Source organism: Mesocricetus auratus, unplaced genomic scaffold (assembly GCF_017639785.1).
Source record: "Mesocricetus auratus isolate SY011 unplaced genomic scaffold, BCM_Maur_2.0 Super-Scaffold_4256, whole genome shotgun sequence".
Taxonomy (NCBI): Eukaryota; Metazoa; Chordata; class Mammalia; order Rodentia; family Cricetidae; genus Mesocricetus; species Mesocricetus auratus.
Window position 1 is genome coordinate 2,699,515 of NW_024429182.1, and position 18,223 is coordinate 2,717,737.

At 41.5% G+C, this 18,223-nt stretch overlaps 1 protein-coding gene across 3 annotated transcripts in view; it reads right to left on the reverse strand.

The window, feature by feature from the left end:
• Positions 1-860: 860 nt before the first annotated feature.
• The window catches only part of Ccdc172 (coiled-coil domain containing 172), a 52,215-nt gene continuing 34,852 nt past the window's right edge, over positions 861-18,223 (reverse strand). For 2 of the 3 annotated variants that reach the window (XM_040732132.1, XM_040732137.1), the window contains exons 7-9: positions 17,538-17,640; positions 1,748-1,835; positions 861-1,049 (exon numbers count right to left, since the gene is read on the reverse strand). In XM_040732132.1, coding sequence (XP_040588066.1) covers positions 984-1,049; positions 1,748-1,835; positions 17,538-17,640 — 257 coding nt within the window. In that variant the 3' untranslated portion in view covers positions 861-983. Of the gene's footprint in view, positions 1,050-1,747; positions 1,836-13,351; positions 13,564-14,984; positions 15,114-17,537; positions 17,641-18,223 lie in introns of all 3 variants that reach the window. The other variant, XR_005871287.1, reaches the window with a different exon arrangement.

The following is an 18,223-nucleotide window of genomic DNA, read 5'->3' on the forward strand; positions in this document are numbered from 1 at the left end:
CAGAACCAGGCCATGAGTGATCCCTACAACCAGGGTCCACTCTGCATCTGTAGTGTGCGTAGTGTGTGGACTGCAATTACCAACAGAGCCAGTGTCATCTCAACAGGTGACAATCACAGGAGTCAGCTCTCTCTTTCCACCATGTAGGTCTCAGGGATTGAACTCAGGCCACCGAGATTGACAGGAAACAGGTTTACCCGCTAAGCGGTCACACTGGCCCCGAAGTGAGTGTTTGAAGTCTGCTACTTTTTCAAAGCCAAGAGTGTGTAACACTTGCAGAAGCAGCTGTGGCAAGGAAGGACTTGCTTTGAAACCAAAACCTCAGCACTCTACTTTTCTCAAGGTCACATGTGGCTCAAGTTCAACAGTAACTATAAAGGAACTCGGCTCCAACATTTGCACTAAACACTCTCAGACATTAGTGAAAATACCCTTTCTAGGAGTTAGGACAGATTAACCGTGTGGAGAGTATATGATGTAGGCCATTCTAATCTCCCCAAGTGGAGACCCTCCTTTACTCCCAACCAACACTGTCATTAGGAGGAGGAGTAGCAGTCTGCAGATGCCCTGGCCTTAAAGATCTGCAGACACACAGAGGGATGGAAGGGCCCAGATGATCACTGTCGACAGACACTTCATGATTGGCATGAAGATTAAATCAAAGCAAGCACTTTGCCTGGCAGAAAGAGCATGAACAAAATCAAGTCAATAACCTGAACACGCCTTTCAGTGTGTGTTCACAGGACCTGAGGTAAACCACAATGAAGGACATGCACTGATCAGAGAGGACACAGCGAGTGGGAACCCTGCAGTATGGTATCTTCTCCTTTCTCTACCTTTACAAAGCACACAAGGACCTGTTAAGTAACAAGATAACATTTATTAGGTAGATAGAAAAAAAGCAATTCTAGGTGTCAGCACTTGGACTGTTCTGGACCTTGTGTTTACAGGACGCACTCAGGGCTGACTCTGAGATGCAACAGTCAAGCGTGGGGCAGCTCTTCCACTTGGAGAAGGTGCTTGTCCTGAAGGCCCTTCTGGGCCAGCGTCTGAAAAGCAAACACACAGAGCATGTTCATAAGGAAAGTGAATTCTCACATGCTGCCCATCAAGCCCAGGGCCTGCACATGCTAGGTGAGCACATAACACTCTAGCTACACACTCAGTCCAAACTCATTTCTTAAAGTGATCGAATGAAATTTACCTAAGCTTAACACAGCAATAGTTCTTGGGATTTCAGGTTTTCCAACGTTCTTACAGAAAATACGAATCAAAACCTAACTGTAAGGTTTGAACAAGTAACAGTTTGTAGAAAATAAACATGATGCAAAGGGCAGTGCCTCAAATTAAGTCTTATTTAGATACCCTATGCATGACTGTATTAAGATACATTATAGCAAATACTACGCTATTTGTAAGTTAGTTATAGGCAGTGCTCTCACACAACCTGAAAATCTGTAAAGGGTCTGAGATCACAGGAGTCTGCAGTAGAAAGTGCAGGATTGGATCCAGTAAGTGTGGTTTGTGCCTCTAGAAGCAGAGGTGGTGAGCACTGGACAGACTCCAGGACAGCTGTCCTCTCACAGGGCTGTGTTGGTGAAGGAACGGAAGGCCTAGTGTGTCAGAGCTCAGCGAGAAGCTGCCCTGCTCCTTGGAGTGTCCCACCTCTTGGTTTACGTGTCTGCTTTCCTTTCCCTCTCCTGCTTCAGGGGCTGTGCAGGAGTGCAAACGCACAGTGTGGGCTTACCGTCTCCAGAAATTCTGTTTCTGCTTGGAGCACTTTCCAGGTGCTTTCCATTTCATCTTCGTTATAACGATCTAATTCCTGCTTAAGTCTGTTTTAAAGGAAAATCACTCCATTAATTTGATATTAAGCTTTCACAATAACTTTATTGTGTATAGAGTGGCAGGTTTTGTAGCCTCAAAAATATCAGAAAATATTAAGATCAGGCTAAAAACCAGAAATATATAGGAAATTTACTCTTCTCGGTCTCTATATGGACTATATAAAAATTTTAGAGGAAAACCCCCATAAAGAAAGAAAGGTAGGAAATGCATCACAGAAAATAAATTGTAGTATTGTAAGGTGTCCTTGTGGGTTAGTGTGACAGGGGCAGAAGCAGGCCTCCATAGAGAAGCTGAACGCACTGGGACTCGTTTGCTTCTCTGATCCTAACTCAAAATTAAGTTAAAAATTATTTGTGACATTTGCTTTTGCTCTAAAATTAAAGTTAACATATAGTAGTTATATAATTAAAATACACGAGACTGAGAGTTAAGCATCGGCGTTTACTTTTATCAATTGTGTACTGAATTTTGGAATACTTTACTGAGTAAAAAGGCCGTTTTTGTCTGAATTCGGTGTGGAAAGTAGAGAAGTGCTCTTTCATCTCAAGTATGATGACAAATGTTTTTATCCCCCAAAGAAAACCACCCCCAGAGCACTGACTGAGCTTTGTGAGGCACAGAGCACCAGAACCTGCCCCAGGCTGGCTTGTCTGAAGCAGCCCTGAGGGCAGACACTGCAAGCAAGGATGTGCGTGCAAAGCTAAGCAGCTGGGCAGGCGGGCGGCAAGACGATGTCCTCAAAGGGGTGGGGCTTCCATCGGCTCTGTTCCCTGCATGCCAACAAGAGCCACAGAAACCCCTCTTTGAGGGAAGCCTTAACATATTTAGACCTGTTGGTCGTCCACAGATGGAGAATAAATAACAATATGGCAAGAAAAAAAATCACCTAGCGCACCAGTGAGAATATCTAGTATACGTCTGCAGAGGCAGGAAGCAGATTATACCCGCAATACTAAGGGAAACACACACAAAATGGGCACAACATAAGCGTGACAGAATCTCTAACTCTTACCAGGCTATTTATAAAAGCTATCCAGTGTCTAATAGAGATATGAGATAGTGTCAGCTGTGTAACTAGTGACACGCCAAGGAAAACACAAGGGATGGTCAGGAAAGACGTCACAAGCTGTGGCACTCAGGAGACAGGCAGGCAGAGCTCTCAGTGTGCCAGGCCAGCTAGAGCTACATAGTAAGATCCAGTTCGGCAAGGAAAAGGAAAGAGGGGGAAGAGGAGAAAGAAATTGTCAGGGTCCTCCAGCCATCAACCGGAAACGGCTGCCTCACGTACTCATAAGAAAAGATGTTACTCAACCCTCACAGAGAGTATGTGACTCTGGACCACCCTGCTACCTGCCAAATTCCAGAAACAGACCTGCAGGTCATCTAGGGGGTAGGCTTGTACGATAGAAGGTGGAATGTGAAAGATAAAGTTAGAGTCTGCAGTCAGGTTACCAGAGGACACAGGATGCCCTACCCATCCCACTGACCTTCGTTCTGCCAGGCTCTTCGCAGCTGCAGCAGACCCCCATTCCTTCCCCTCCTCCCTTCCCCTATATAAATCCCTTTGGGATGAATACAGTTGTCGCCTTGATCAGACTCGTCTTGGCATCCGTCCTTGTGTCCCCTGCCCCCATCTTTTCCTAGGTGTCCACCAGACCCACGTTGAATGTCCTGCGGGTCAGGACAAGAAATAGGAATTCTAGTGCCCTAGCGCAGGAAAGCTTGTTCCTTTTTTTTTTTTTTTTACTTTTAAACCATGTCTTCATACTTAAGGTTTTGTGGGGTTTGGGGTCGGAAGCATTTACACCTGTATTACTCTGTGATATGAAAATCTCTTCTCTTTTAGCTGTCATGTTACAACGGATCACATTTAATATAGTTGTCTATATGGAGGGACTCAAAATACAGATTTTTTTCTAGTTGTTTTCTGTTTATCCTGTAGGTTCATCATTCTTTGCCTTCTTTTCAGTATATAATGGGGTTGCTTATTATCTCCTCTACAGACTTTTTTATTATACCTACTTTGAAATTTTTATACAGCTTACACTTGAGCTTATAACATAGACTCAACAGTTTTATCAAATAGTACAACACAATTGCACTTACAGAGAAGAATGTTACAGCAATAATTTTCAATTTCCCCTCAAATTTTTATTCTATTATCACACATTTCCCACATATTATGCATCTAAAGTATAGTGCTAATAGCTTTCTTTGCTATTTATCTTATAAAGTGACTTATAATCACAAGGGAACTTTCATATTTATTTACCTCTGCCCAGCTGTTTCTGGAACTTCACTTTCCTATTTGGAATCACGCCCTTCCCCCTGAAAACCGTGCTATAACCTTCCTCTGCTTACCCTGCATGCTTTCTCTTTAAATCTGTTTTTCAGAGATTTGATTATGTGTATAGAAGATGAGTTTCTTAAGAGGCTGCTTGGTGTTGTTTGAGGTCTTTGCATTATGTTTAAAAGTACTCTGTTATCTCTATAAAACTTTCTGCTGTTAATCTCAGATATGCAACGCTGTGGATAAAATCTCAAATGTACCAGGTTTACTTTAAAAATGGACTTCAGAGGATGCGTGACGTGATGTCATCCTCTTTATACAATGTGTTGGAAGACAGGACAACTGAAGTCATTCAGAGGTTTCCCAGTCTGACCAAAGGAATTTTCTTAACAAACAGGAGGCCCCTGTGCATTCTTCACCCCTCAATAGCTTCCTCACAGCACAACTCAGATCCAGGACCCCCCCAGAGTCCAGGCTGTAAGGACTCAGGCAATTACGCTGGCCTGCCCCTGTCACCTGGCAGACAGCATTCAGGCAGTACCTGGTCAGCCCAGGTGCAAAGGACCCCTTGAAAAGAAGACCTGTGTTCACTTACATTCTCTTTCTCTCCTTTTCCTGTCTTCCTCTTCTCTTCTGTCTGAAGGGTCCAGGCCCTCACCCAGCCCCCTGCGTTGGCAGCCATGACAGGCTGGAGAAAAGACCCAGCAAGACATAGGTCCCTGGCTCAGCAGCAACATGTGCTGAGCCCCCAACCCTCAACATTGACGGACCTTGTCGTAATCCCTAGGAAGTCAGATACCCTCCATGTGGCAAGGAACCAATCAGAAGTTAGCTGGCAGACTCTGGATGTGCTTTACTGATAACAACGGAATGCAGAGCATAGCAACCACCCTGGAAAGGCCTCTAGGCATGGCAAGTCCGCTGCAGCTGACCAATCAACACAGAACAGGTTGCCCAAGCCCATAGGTGCACCAATCCTGAGATTGTTGCTATGCAACTAGCAGACCCCCCAAACACTCCCCTTGCTCTACCCCACTGCCCCACTGCTGCTCCATCCGCTGTGTCTGATGGATGGGGTACCCCAGCTAACTGGGAAAATTAAAGACTCTTTGCTTTGGCATTGGATCGAGTCTATTGGTGATCTGGGGGATCAGAGTTTGAGCACAACAATAACATATTTAAGTAGGCTAATAAAAACATAAATTCAGCTGGAAAGAATGCCCCCATGTGAAATTGAGTAATCATTAGAAAGATGGCAAAGGGGCATAAAAGAGATGGAAACAAGTCGTGTCCTCCAGGACGAGAAGGTACCCTTCCCACACCTCTCCACTCACAGGCCGTGTCCCCCAGGACGAGAAGGTACCCTTCCCACACCTCTCCACTCACAGGTCCAGGCCTCATAGCTGGACAGACTGACACCAGAGAGTAGAAGGAAATTCTGAAAGCCAATGGCTTGCTTGCATATTATTTTGAATGGAAGGGTCTTTTTATGTTTTAAGCTAATGACTTTCTTTTGTCTCTCCAGTGCTCTTAACTAAAATTTCTTCCTTATTGTCTATAAAGTTTAAAACCTTTCCATGTAACTAACTATAGTAAAATGGGAAACATTTTCACCTTGTCTTGCTTTTAGAAAGTTTTAAAAACTGTATTACGAACAAGACATTTAGAAGTCAGATAATCCCAGATGATATAATTTAGTGTAGAGTACAAAACTAGGGACAGTGGCAACTTCTTCCTAAAGCAGCCCCAACATTATCTAACTCTCCTGATGATAAAATACACAACACAAAAACACCCAAAACAAAGGCAGCAGCATGCTGAGCGGGTGCTGCACACCGCCAATTAGGGTTTATTTACTCTGAGAGTCAGGACGCAGCTCAATATCACAGTTCTATGAACTGACCTGACTAATGCTCCCAAACATCTCTGCTTGGGTTCATAGACCTTAAATCCTATCTAGCACCTTCTCTGAGGCTCTAGGTTCTGTGAGTCAATAGATTAGCTTCTAAAATCAAGGTCTTAACCTATCTAATGCATTCACCAGTCTGCTAACTCGGAGACATAGACACCCTGTCCCCCTAGCTTAGACATCGACCCTCTGAAGTCTCAATGTAAGAAATATTTCTTTGGATTGTGGAATCTCCTATGCAAGCTCCTTCTAGTGCAATTGTCCAGTGTTATTGTGCTTCACATGAAAGCCTTAATACATCTCTTTATCGAAACTGGAAACAATCTTAATTATTTGAAACAAATATGATTGTTTTCTATGGTGTTAAAACCACTTTTGAAATACAAAAATTTATCCCTGATAAAAAAACATTGAAACAATATAGTTAATAAGAAACATTTTTATACAACAGACATTTATACCTGGTCCCATGTAAGAATCTTATTTGTTGGCTGAGGTCAGGGATAGGTACACTTGTCAATTAACTTTAGTTTTTTTTATGTTTTTTCCAGATCTTATGCCTTTATTTTCTCTACAATAATTTTAATGGTATGTACTAAAAGATTAAGAAATTATCTACAGAAAAATAACTAAATGCATAAGAGCTGGAAGAGAAAAAGAAAAAAGCTTCAGTTTTTCAGATGATACAACCATATATATGCAGTCAACGAAAATAAGCACAAAGAAAATAATTTAGAAAGTTGGCAAAATATAAAATTAGCATACCCAAATAAATAGACTTTATCATCATCAATAATGATGGAGCTGTCTTGTTCTCAGATAGGAAGTCATAAAAATGTTAATAATCCCAAGTTAAACCCACTAAATATGATCACAATAAAAAGATAAACATGTTTTATCCCTCTTGGTATGAGGCAAATTGATCTTTAGGTTCACATAGAAATAAAAGATATTCAAAACCCTCTTTAATGTTTAAAACCAAAAGCCAGCTACTAAGTCCTACTGTCAACATTGGATAACTCAACAGTGCAGCACCGCACACAGATGGAGTGGCGGGTACAAGAGACAGACAGGGACTGAGAGCAAATGGACGGCCAGTGCATGATGAAGGCGACACCTCAGCTCCCTGGGGGAAGAAGACAGCTTCTCAATAAATCATGTTGGGACAACTGGACAACAACCTACAAATGGATGCAAAACTAAATGGATCTCAAAGGCAAAACTGGATCTATATTTCACAGCATATCCACTCTAAATGGATCAAATATTTATATGTCAAAAGAATAAAACCATACAAGACAGGGCAAAGGCATAGCTAAATTGCTGTATGTAACAGGTGTGGGTGGAGCTTTAACTACAGTTAAATGCAAATGTGGATTTAAAGGAAAAAAATTAAATTCAACTATGTTAAAATTTTTCTATAGCAGAAACCACATGTGTAAAGACTAAGAGGAAATGGTAGTCTAGAAGAAATACCTACTACATACAAAGCCAAATCTCTTTAAAGATAAAGAAATTTTCCAAACGAGGTAAGACCAACACTCAATAGAAAGTGTGATGGTATCAAAGAGACAGTTCAAAGAAAGACACACAAATGGTCCTTAGAGGTATGAAAATGTTCCACTTAACTCATGACAAAACTTGCAAATGTCTGACCCAGGGATGCTGGCTTTCTTCTTCTAGTGGATGGAGTTTCACATGGCTGACTGCAAAATACTTTTGGTGAGGCAATGAACAAATAAATGTGCTTAATTGTTAGCTGAATAAGATTTAAAATGGTGCAACCTCAATTGGGAAGAATGAAACACAATTAATTTACCTATTTCCTTGAGCCCTAACTTTTCACATCTAGTAATATAAAGTACAAGACAACATAAACACAAGCATGATATGTAAGTCAAAGTATTATAAAACAAACTTCCTGCCCATTCATATGGAATTGGTTAAAGAAACCATAACTTGCTCATTACAATTGGCTATTTTACAAACATAAAAATGAAGATGATCTCTTTCAACAATATGACTTAATTCTAGTATGCACTATTAAATGATAGGCAGTAAGATACAAAAGACTACATAAGCTGTGTTAGTGTTTGCTTATCCATTAGCCAGAGCTAACAAAAATGGTTCTAGGCAATAGTGAGCAGAGACAGATGGAATGAGGGAATGAAAGAGTCCTCTCTGTCTGCCTTTTTCACATCACTTCAACTTCTGAGTCATCCTGATGTTTTCAATATCCATCAGGCAAAATTCAGTCAGCGTTGCTAAGGGGAAGAGTCGTTGGTGCCTGACATAAAATAAGACTTGAGTTAGAGCCTATGGATGTTGTTTGGTGATGGCGCACTTGCCTAGTATAAGCAGATGCTTGGCTTTTATCCTAAGCAACCCTGGGAAGAAAAACAAGACCCAAGATAGATTAATAAGTCAAGGAAATTAATTCAAGAAACGGGTAGAAATTCAGTAGAGACAAAGATTCTGGAGAAAAAAATGGGAAGGGAAAATCTCAATAAATCAAATAAAAAATTCAGCACCTTTAATCCCAGCACTTGGGGGCAGAGGCAGAGGCAGGTGGAATTCTATGCATTTGAGGTCAGTTTGCTCCACATACGAGTTCTAGGCCAGCCAGACCTGCATGCTGAGGACAGTCTGTTCTCAGGGCAGATGATCCAGGGCTGTACAAGAAAAACAGCTGAGCATGAACCTGAGCAAGACAGCAAGTGGTGCTCCTCCATGGCTCCTGTTTCAAACTACTGCCGTGACGTCCACAAGTGACAGGCTGTGACCTAGAGTGTAAGCCAGGTAACGTGGCTCCTCCCTGAGCCACTTTTGGTCATGTCTGTCACAGCAGCACAGATGAAAATGGAACAGTATGCTTCTCTGTTAATTTCCACATTATGTTTTGAAACAGGACATCTCTGGCATCGGTCTGCGCAATGCCCGCATTGTAGGTGTGCACCACCATGGCCAGTTTACTGTGTCCCCGCTCAGGCCCTCACACTGTGAGGTGGACAATTCCTGACTGAGCCATCTCCCAGCTCCCTGACTGTCTTTTCTACTTTCCATGAGGTTTTGCAGTTTGACTTTCTTCATTTTTTCTCTGTATATATTCATATAGACACTATCCTACTGCCATTTTACCTTTAAATGCTAAAGGAGGAATTCTTCTTTCATATAGGATTTACTTATGAAAGTGGATATGAAAAGTGAGTGTATGAAAGGCAGTCAGTTGTCCATGCTTCCCCTCAGACCTGTGGAAGCCCACGAAGAAGGAGCTGAGGATGAGACAGACTGGCTTCCAGATTGCCTTTCTTTTGAGACAAGGACTCACTGTGCATCTCTGGCCGGCCTGAACCTCACTATGTAGACCAGGTTGGCTTGAACTCATAGAGATCCTTTTGCTTCTGCCTCTGAGCACAGGGACTGAAGGTTTAACAATAGGTATATCAACACAAAAGGATTGTTGCAATGTTACATATTGCTTGTAAATGCTATTTTTTAATTTCAGAGATAAATGGGTATATTCATAACAGAATATAACTTTGAAATCAATTGAGTCTAACACCAAATTTCCTCTATATTTGTGTAGATGCTTTTATAACTACAGTATGCGCTAAGACATCACAAAACAGGGATCTCTCCTAGATTGAAGCTGTACAATCAATGCTGTGGAGACACTTCTGTTAGTGAATAAATAATGAAGTTCTACCAGAAAAGATGCAGAGTTAACAGAAATATTCAACAAATACAATGCTACAAATGAGTCTGAAATTAAATGAGAATTTTATCTACTATAAATGCTTTTAAAAGAGAAAGAAAATGTAGATTAGGTTCAGATACAATTATGTGACTAGAATTTTGCAGAAACTTCTGAGCAAAGACCTTTTTACACTCGCCAACTTTGAGTTGATTCTTCTAATAAACAAGGAACAACGGAATGTGTACTATTTTCTAAATGAAGGCTGGTATCTTTGTTAGGATGACTATTGTTATGATGGAACGCCATGGCCAGAAGCCACTTGGAGAGGAAAGGGTTCCTTCCCCGTGACAAACAGTTCAGTATCTAAAGCGGCGAGGGTGGCAACTCGAGCAGGGCAGGGACCTGGAGGCAGGAGCTGATGCAGAGGCCATGGCGGGAGCTGCTCACTCATCTGCTCCCCATGGCGTGCTCAGTTTGCTTTCTTACAGAGCCCAGGACCAGCTCAGAGATGACACAACCCACAATGGACTGCATCAATGATTTCCCCATCAATCGTTGATTAAGAAAATGATCTACAGGCTTGCATACATTCTAATCATATGGAGGCATTTTCTCAATCAGTTTCTTCCTCTTAGATGTTCTTGCCTGTGTCAAGTTGACAAGCCAGCACAGCTAGACAACATTTCTCACAACATTGCTACTTATTCTAAATTATGTCAGGAATATTCCTGCAAGCAGTTAAGGACATGTTTATAAAAATACACATAGCCATGACTTAAAAAACAGAGGATGGCATTTACCACATGAAGCTCATCAGTCCAAACTAATGTGGAGAATGTCCACAGCACCTACCCAAATAATGAAACAAGCCATCAAGCAGTGAGTGTGGTCCCATGACGACTGCTCTAAATACCCGTGAACACACATGCATCTAAATGCTTACACACATGGACACAGACACAAAAATGCACAAACCCCAATACGATGCTCACAGAACGTTAAAAAGTTGTCATGCTTCATATATCAGAGTGACCTCTTACATTACTGCAGTGCTTTCATTTTTCTTCAGTCAAAATATCCTACTCTCATAATTTCCATATGCATGCATATTTGGGATATGTATGAATATATGTCCATATAAAATGCATATCAGTGCATCTCTACAGAGGCTGGGAGACTTTAACCCTATACGTATTTGTGCATCTTATAACTCTAGGTCATCACTGCACCCTCTCTGGACTGCTCAACTGGATACCATGGAAGGGCTTCCATTTGGCTTTACTGCTGCCTACAGATGTGCTCAGAGTCTCTCGGTAGCAGATGCAGATTAACTTTTGTGCAATTCCCATTGGAAAATGCGCATTATCTTTTAAGTATTCAGAGTGAAAATCTCATGTTGATTTTGTAGATTTCTTTCTAACACAGCTTCTTGTACCAAAAACACACAAATACTGGTTATATGAGCTATAAAAATCACTCCGTTTTATTGGTTAAGAAATGCCTGAAACACTTAAAGTTGCTTTGATGTTTGTACTACTTAGAGTGAAGAAGAAGAAAACCAAACAAAGCACTCCACAGTGGTACACAAGCAATCCCAGCACTTGGGAGGTGGAGGCTGAGAATAATGAGTTTTGCAGTCAACTTTGGGTATACAATGAGACCCTGTCACACACACACACAAAAGGAAAGAAGGCAAACGATTAAGAACTGTATACTGAGGCCAGCTAGAGGCTCAGAGGGTGACACTCTTGCTATAGAAGCTGGCAACCCGCATTCAATCCCAGGAACCTACGTAAAGGGGAGAGAGAGAGCTGACTCCTAAAGCTGCCCTCTGACCTCCACCATGGTACAGGCGTGCCCATACGCATCATAAACATATAAACAACAGTACTTAGTATTGCTCTTTAAAGAACTGTGTATTGGTAACTCTGGGGTCACTAAGTAAACATGACAGACTTGGGGAGGTTGAAGGGACCCAGAATGTAACTTCTTTCCTCTTCACAGCTGCCTGTAAGTAACTTAAGCTCGGCATCCAGAAGGCACAGTTCTGCAGGCAGATGTCTGAGTCTGAGACCATCCTGATCTAAAAGTCAAATCCCTGTGTGGCCAGGTTACATCGTGAGTCTCTGACTCAAAAACAAACCAATGAACAACAATCACCATCTGCATAACTGAAACCCAAGAGGGCAGAGGGGCAAACACATCTCATCTGCGGCTGATGAGGCCAGCTCCGAGGAACCTAGCTTGACTGAAGGCAAGATTTTCTAACATGGAATCCTGGAATTGGACTAACCTAACCCTCCCACCCTTAGAGGCTGATCCTGCAGAGTCCTATAACTTAAACCCCGAGGGTGCAGAGGCACGGAGGAATGACTGGGACTGGGGAGGTCCTGCGCTCCTGGCGATGCCACCATACCGCCCAACTCTGGCCGCCACTCCTCCCCACTGAGTCACACAGCTGGACAGAGGGGAGATGAGCAGCTAAACTAGCTACCATTCTTTCCCTGAAGACAACCAATCAGAAGTGAAAAGAGACCATTTCAAATGGTGTCATTCTAGAAGTTGCAGTACGGGAAGTCTGTATCAGCTGACGACAAATTGAGCGTTTTCACATTTTGCAGTGAAATTTCACTGGGACAAGTGTAAGTGTGTGATGGGTACCACATACCTGACTTGCTAGGAAGAAACACAAGGAGTTCCCAGACGGGTGAGACAGATGGACATGTCACTGTAGCACATGAATATAAAAAAGTCTAAGCACTGAGAACTGCAGTAGAGGAAAGCTTCCATAATTCATAATTCATTCATTTCCCTCTATTTATCGAACACTAACATCTACCACAGTATTAATCTGTAAGTAACACCGGTGCCCAGAGTAAACAAGATTCTTCTTTCTTGGCACACAGTTTAAATGGACATTGACAGAATAATGGATGTAATTTAAAGTCGGGATGAACTATAAAGGAAAACTGTAGGATGCCCCTGATAAAAATAACAGGTGACGTGATTTTTAAACAGGACAGAGGATTGTCTAAAGAAGGAAGGGTCACTGCTCACCAAGGGCAGACAGGTAGGATAGAGAACTGACACCTTTTGGGGGAAGAGTAGTTACACAGGTCTTTAGGTTGCAGGTTTGAAGTAGCAGAGCAAGCAGGGGCCATATATTGAGGTCATTTAGGCCACAAAGACTTTAGGTTTTGTTATGTTCATTAGGAAGCCAGTGGATAGCTTTAGTAAAAGGAATGGTGGCATTCAATTTACCACAAACTGGAGGCTATCAGAGTGCAGGCAAGACAAGCAGAAAAAGGATTGTGACTGAGGCCCAGAGACTTCAACGTGGGTAAAAGCAATGGAAACAGAAGTCGAAAACTTCAAGAAAACATCCCACAGGGAAAAGAAGCAAACTAAGGAGGCGGACTGGGGTTGGGTGGAAGTCCTGACCCATGCCTGGAAAGTGGGCTCAGAGGCTGGCTCCCGAAACTGAGCTGACTGTTAGCTGCTGGAGAGGAAAACAGGAGACAGGAAGGAGAGAAGGAAGGCCTGTGCTGTGTTCTTGACAATCACATCAACAACACTGGTTTGCATAAACTATGAGTGAGGGCTTTACCTTCTGACAAGAGCTTTTTTGTTGTCATTGTTGATCCTGCTTGTTCAGTCAGGGAAATATCCTGTCAGATACATTTCTGTTTCTATTTCATTTTGAAGAATCCAAGATTAAGAAAGACAGATTCGGGGAAAAGATTTGGAAATTATGTGTAGATGATGAAACCAAGCTGCTCAGGTATCACATGGACTCCAGGCTTAACCTCTGAGAGACTTCTGCTTTGGAGGAAAACACAAAAGACAAACGAGAGAGAAGCTAGGCCATATGCAGCCGCCATGAAGTATGATATAAAAGCAAAACTCCAGTCATCTGGTAATTACAGAACATTTCTATGTGCCACTTTCTGTCCTAGAGTATCCATACACACCGAGACTGTCTATTTACTATGGCCTTGTGAAGATGGTTCCATTGTCAGCATTACTTATAAATATGGAGCCCGAGGCATAGGTCATCAATGTAGGAAATAGTAGAAATTGTAAATACTACAACCTTAGGTTGAGACTCAGAATTTTATCCTCACTTTCCTCTCAGACTCTCAGCGGCACAACCATCCATGCAGTTTCTGATGAATCATTCCAGCCTCTACATTGTATGATAACCCTGACTGGGGAAACAGGGAATTAAGAAAGGGCAGGCACACAGACAGATACACCTACAGAGAAGCTGGGATTGTGTGGGCTAGGCTAAGGGCTTCTAAGGGAGGGGAACTGGTCTGTGTAAGGCTGTAGCATCAGACTGTGATCATCAGGGAGGAAGGAGGAAGCTGCAGGTGTTAGCTTTCGCAACACTTGCCAATCATTCATTAAAAAAAACAAAAAACCACTTGCATATGGACCAGGGAGGCTTTGTCATTGCTTCTGAGCCTTACCAAGAGGAAGGCTCTGCCAGTTCCCATGGGTCAGAGGCACTTGCCATGTTCCTGCCTAAGTCCACAACATATACACTCTCGGGACTTAAACCACTCTACACACTCACTCAGGACCTGACACACTCTACACACTCACTCAGGACCTGACACACTCTACACACTCACTCAGGACCTGACACACTCTACACACTCACTCAGGACCTGACACACTCTACACACTCACTCAGGACCTAGCCTACTCTACACACACTCACGGCTTCCTCAGTTCCCAATCTCCACCTCTGCACATTAACTCATCCTACCCTATTCAAAACAGAATCTTTGAAATAAACAAGCATTGCTGTATTTATAAACAGGGAGATGTTACCTACATAAGGTCTCAGTATACCTTTGCTATTGCAAAATACCGGGGCTGGCACTCTGCATTAAGCATGACATTGAACCACCTGGAAAACAGGCAAACTTTAAAAAATATAAACCATAATCCCTGAAAAGTATTTTATACACATACACACATGTACACACGCATGTGCACACACACACACGCACATGTGCATAGGCGTGCACACACACATGTCCCTCTGGCTAGGGTTCAGGTAACCAGAGCCTCATCTTCTTATTCAACCTAATCTGAAAATACAAACTGGAAAACCCCAGAGATAAACAATTTTTACAATTTAAATAAATTATTGTAGAATATTATAATTATTCTATTTACTATTAGTTTTTATCACTTACTATGCCTACTTTATGAAATTTAACACTCACAGGAATGTTTGCTTCTACAACAACCGTGTATGCCAGGTTTGGGTCTGTGGGGAAAGGGTGACTCTTTATAAGTTACTTGCTATGCAAAGATACTTGTGAAAAATTTCAGGCTACAGTTGCCATAGGTACCTGGAACCAAAGAAATGAAAGTGGGTAAGGAGGGACTACTGAAGAAACAGACACATATACTAGTATGTTCTAGTAGGGTAACAGTAGAATTATAACAAGCAATAACTTTGCTATCCGGAAATAGGAGGGCTCATTTGTGTGGTCAAAACCGAGGGGTGCTCTGAGCACATAGCAGCTACTAAATAGCTTACAATGCACAGGACCAACACCTAACACAAGGATAATCTGGCCTAAGTAGTGTCAAGTCTTGGAAATCCTGCTATAGAAATAATATCTACTCTGAAAAAGAGACCAAATCTGAAAATTTAAGAGAAATGCAACTAGTAGAGAAATCAATATACTTTTAAACATATAGATGGGTTTAAACTTTCCCACATTTACAAATGAATTTTGATTTTGTTTCTCTCCTAACAAAGGGACATTTATAACAACAACCTTACATTCAGGGATGAGGGGAGAGTACATACAAGGCCTGAGTCAGCCCCACAGTGTCTCAAGGACAAATTCTGAAGCTGCCCCCACCACCCTACACCTTCTGAGTCATGTCTGGACTTGCCCAAGCTTGGGCAAGTATGTCCAAATTAAAAGTTTACTAGTGTAACCGCTGCTTGCTTAATCAATTATTTATGAGATGACCTAACTGTCCCTGAAACTCTCCTAGCTGTGCTTAGAAGGAGCATGCACACTCCCCTCAGGACTGTCAACATTTTATACAGATGTTTGACCCTGGGTACTGCAATAAAATCTCTTTGTCTTTTCATACTATTTGAGTCTGGGGTCTTCCTTCAGTGTTTCCTCTGACCCTTTCTCTCTCTCTATAGATATAGATACAGATATAGATATACATAGACATATACATAATTTTATATAGTTATAATCCAATTTTAAAATATAATCAGTTTAATTTCTACCTTTTTGATGTTCAATAAATCCAGTATTATTTTTTATCTTTGATTTCTTGCTATTTCATTAATGACAAGTTGATCTTTTTTCCAATAGTCTCAATGTTCAATACTTTAATTTTCTTTACAACTAGGGATTTTTAATTAAATGCTCTTCTACAGCAAAAAGTATACATATAAAAAGATTAAAATGTAAACTGGTAGGTATTAGCATCTCGTTAGTAAGTACTAAAATAAGGGATGCACCAGGCACACACATTGGTGCTTCTTTCGAAAATTTTCTGTCACCATGTGTCTTTACATTCTCTCAGATTTGTGAGTTTCACCTTCACGTAGGGGAAATGTTTGTGACCACATGACAAAGCTGGAGCTCTCACTGGAATCCTGTGACAGCCAAGGACATGACACCAATGGGCTCTGCCATTTAACAAGTCTAAGAAGACAATAAGCAGACATCATCACAGAAACTCATCCTCATCCGCACACTGCCCAAGAGCCTATTATTTGATGCTTTTAGAGCTTAACACAAAATTAAATTGCAAATATTTTCTCACAGTCTCTTACAGTGGTGGCTAGGGGCAATGCACCGTTAATATGAAGCATTTGTTCAGCTCAGGTAGATATATTTCCTGTGTGATTTATGTGGAAGCAAGCTCTGTTGACTTCTCTATGTATTCAGTAATTTGGTTGACTTTTCTATGAATCCCAGTATCTTCCTTAAAACAACACCAGCAAATGTGATCACAAAATGTCAAATAATCATCAAAAAGTAAAAAAATAACAATAAAAAGAATTGAAGGTGCTGGGTGGTGGTGGCACACGCCTTTAATCCCAGCACTCAGGAGGCAGAGGCAGGCAGATCTCTGTGAGTTCGAGGCCAGGCTGGACCGACAGCCTCCAAAACAATACAGAGAAACCCTGTCTCGTAAATACCAAAAAAAATAAATAAATAAAAGAATTGAAGGTCTTTTCTCCTAGTATTGATGGCAATGTAATTTCAAACACCAGTCATAACTATATTATACTAAAAGAGAAAAAGCACAGAAGTACTTACTCCACATAGAAAACCTTCCTATTTCTTTTATTTTTGGTTGTGAGCCTAGCCTTTAACGGCTGAGCCATTTCTCCAGAACACATTTCTATTTCTTAGGAGTCAAACCTGAGTAACACATTTTAAGAAGACTGTAGGTTGTAACTTTTATCCTAGACTGTAGAAACATTAAATAAAATGTTAGGACTGACACAAAGGGGAGTAATATTAACTACTGAGACAGATGAGAGTGATAGCCTGTGAGATAGAAAGGAAGCTTGAATTCCCGATATGCCCTGTGCATTGTGACCAGACGTGCAGCATGTTCTGGCCAGGAAAGGGTTTGCTATCAGCAAGTTTCAGGATACACATAGATGCAAATGCTGTCTCTATCTGGGGCTTTAAAACCACACTCTCAGCTTTATACTGAAATCCATTTAACATTCAAAACACTATTAGATCTTATGTACAGACAGAGTAGCAAATGCTTACCTCAAGCATTCAGCATCATGTTGAGGCTTTTCCTTGATTTTTGTTTTTTCTGCCTCTAGATATCTGGTGGTATAAATGGCTTCAGTCTCTTCATCTTTAAGAACTAAACAATTAAGAAAATTTCTATAATCATTTAAGAATTGAAGAGGTTGCCGGGCAGTGGTGGCACACGTCTTTAATCCCAGCACTCGGGAGGCAGAGGCAGGCGGATCTCTGTGAGTTCCAGGCCAGGCTGGACCGGCAGCCTCCACAACAATACAGAGAAACCCTGTCTTGTAAAAACCAAACACAAACAAACAAACAAACAAACAAAAAACAAAAGAATTGAAGAGGTTATCTTTCATCACTTATGAAAACTCTTATTTTGTGTTGTGTGTCAAACATACATGAAAATTATTTTTATTCTCTAATTTAACATAGCAGTTAGAGGCACAGAATTTGGACGTAACAAATGTCAGCTCTGGCCAGGCCTGATGATGCAGGCCTAAAATACCAGCTATATAAGAGGCTAAGGCAGGAGAGTTGCAAGTTCAAGACCAGGATGGGCAAGTTAAGCCCTTTCTTGAAACAAAAAATAATAAAGAAAATCGATGCTACAGCTCTGTAGTAGAGTTCTTGTGTAGCTTGTGTCAGGCTCTAAACTCAATGCCCATAACTGGAAAAACAAAACAAAATGACCAAAAAGA